This window comes from Cariama cristata, unplaced genomic scaffold (assembly GCF_000690535.1).
Source record: "Cariama cristata isolate BGI_N322 unplaced genomic scaffold, ASM69053v1 scaffold41583, whole genome shotgun sequence".
NCBI lineage: Eukaryota > Metazoa > Chordata > Aves > Cariamiformes > Cariamidae > Cariama > Cariama cristata.
In genome coordinates this window covers 1-2,396 of record NW_009608544.1, presented here as the reverse complement: position 1 = coordinate 2,396, position 2,396 = coordinate 1, and the positions used below count along the sequence as shown (strand labels likewise).

The 2,396-nt window shown below is 63.2% G+C and overlaps 1 protein-coding gene across 1 annotated transcript; it reads right to left on the bottom strand.

Moving 5' to 3' along the window:
* Positions 1-49: 49 nt before the first annotated feature.
* Positions 50-2,393, bottom strand: TRPV4 (transient receptor potential cation channel, subfamily V, member 4; the record flags this gene model as incomplete). The annotated part of the gene is made up of 8 exons (XM_009697170.1): positions 50-171; positions 393-520; positions 668-984; positions 1,222-1,288; positions 1,514-1,679; positions 1,790-1,863; positions 2,026-2,118; positions 2,253-2,393. Coding segments are annotated over 8 exons (1,108 nt in total), but the record flags the coding sequence as incomplete, so codon positions are not given.
* Positions 2,394-2,396: the final 3 nt, after the last annotated feature.

Sequence of the window (2,396 nt, the reverse complement as noted above, 5' to 3'; positions counted from 1 at the left end):
TACAAGCAGCACCCTGAGGGATGTTCCCAGCCCACGGCACCGCGCTCACCTCTCCGCAGCCGGCCCACAGTGTGGGAGAAGCCATAGTACTGGTACGTGTCGCTCTTGCCTGGGTCCTCACTGATGATGCCCAGATTCTGGTTCCAGTGGGACCAGTTCACCTCATCCACCCTGCGGGGAAGATCACACCTGGAGGGGCTGCACGGAGCAGCTGGGAGCTGGGGCAGCAGCTCCTGCATCCCTGCACCATCCTGCCACCGGCAATGCCACCTTGCACCAACTACCCAGCAAATGAACACACGGTGCCAGCACCCCAAAATGCTGCTCGCTGTGGTGGGAGAGGCTTTGGTGGGCCCCGCCTCTCCCCAGCTCCCCAGGGTCCCTGCCTTTACCTGAAGCACCAGCGGCGGTCGGGCGTCCCGTCGGTGCCCTTCCCCACGGTGACCATCTCCCCCGAGCGGAAGGCTTTCCGCAGAAACACTGGGAAGGAGCGCTCGATGTCCAGGATGGTGGTGGCCCACTGCCAGGGACAGCAGGGAACCCTCAGCCGCTTGAGGACAGAGGCATGGGGGTCCCCTCGCCCAGGTGATGCTGCTTTGATGGAGCTTGGGGCGTAGCGGTGCTGCAGCCCCTGGAACCCCCCGCCCGGCAGCTCCCGGCGTGGTACCTGCAGTTTCCAGATGTGCTTGCTCTCCTTGGAGACTTGGCCCACGGTCTCACCCATGAGGGCGATGAGCATGTTGAGGAGGAGCACGAAGGTGAGGATGATGTAGGTGACGAGGAGGATGATGAAGACGCCGGGGTACTTGGCGCTTTCGAGCATTTCCAGGTCACCCATGCCGATGGTGAGCTTGAAGAGGTCGAGTAGGAAGGTGCTGAAGGTCTGGCTGTCCCGGCAAGAGGGGTAGGTGGGCACCGTGCAGTTGGACTGCTCCTTCTCGCAGGACTCGCTGCTGGGACACGGGTTGAGGAGGGACACCAGAGCTGGGGGAGAAGGGACAGGGACGGCGAGTCCGCGGGGGCAGCTGGGGTCCACAATGGGCTCTCACACGGCTCCATGCTGGCTGAGCTCCTCTCCATCACGGGAGGAGGCAAAGGCTGAGCCCACAGGTGGGTAGGATGGAGTGGGGGCTCCACAGCCGGTGCCATGCCGTCCCAGTCCGTGCCGCGCCGCAGGGCTCGTCCTTCCCCCGAGCCCCAGCTCACCAGCCAGGTGCCTACCTGACGCGTAGCCGATCATGAAGAGCAAGTAGACCAGGAGGAAGCGGAAAAGGTCTTTGAAGAGGATCTGCAAGTGATGGAGAGTGGAGTGAGATGTGCTGGACCACGGTGCCCAGCTGTGTGCCGGGGCACCATCACCAAGCCATGTCGCAGGGGTGGCTGGGCTGAGGGCCGGGCATTGGTGAACCTCAAGAAATCCTAAAAAAAGCATGGAGGACCCTCCTTTTGGGCCACACATCCATAGGAGGACCAGCCCTGCTGGGGAAGGAGAAGACCTCCCATCTCACCAGACCTTCTGGATCATGATGCTGTAGGTCCCCGTCAGCTTGAGCCCCCGGGTGAAGTACAGGGCGTTCATCCAGCCCAGGACCAGCGCGAAGACCATGACGGCCAAGTACGCCTCGATGCCGCCCAGGTACAGCCCCGCTGTGATGATCACCAGCACCGAGTAGATGAAGCTGGAGGAGAGCTGGGGTCAGACTCGGCACCAACACCCACCGCCGGCTGCTGCCCCTTGCAAGCCCGGGGGTGCGGTGGCTTGCGGGGGTCCCCGGGGTTCCCCACGTACTAGAGCAGCTGGAAGGAGCCGTCTATGAAGAAGGAGTTCACGCCTGGGCACTTCTTCATGAACAGATCTTTGATCTGGAGGAGACAGGGAGAGGTTGGAAGGGGAACAAGCCCCTGCTTGGCAGGGTCCCAGTGTCCGGGGGGGGCATCACAGCAGGGGCTGATGCCTCGGGACACGGGGCCATCACCCTCAAGTCGGAGCCCACGGGAGGACCCCCCCTGTCTTGCCGCACTAACATTTGTGAAGAAGAAGAGGATGCCGGTGAGAAGGGTGATGATCTCCCCGGCCAGGCGCAGGTAGTCAACGGTCGTGGTGTACGGGTAGGGGGGCTGTGGGGAAAGGACAGAGCTGAGCTCCTCCACCATCCCAGGGCAGGCAGGGCTGCTCGGGGCAGAGACCCGGCAAACCCTCCTGCCAGGAGGTGCTGACCCATGGGGCTGTGCCACGGTGCCGTGGGACTCACGGGGCCTTCCATGGGGCGGTAGTAGGCGATGAGGGTGAAGATGACCATGGCGCAGAGGTAGGAGACCACGCTGATGTAGAAGGAGACGGCCCCAAACTTGCGCCACTTGTCACGCAGCAGCTCGTTGATGGGCTCCACGGCCAA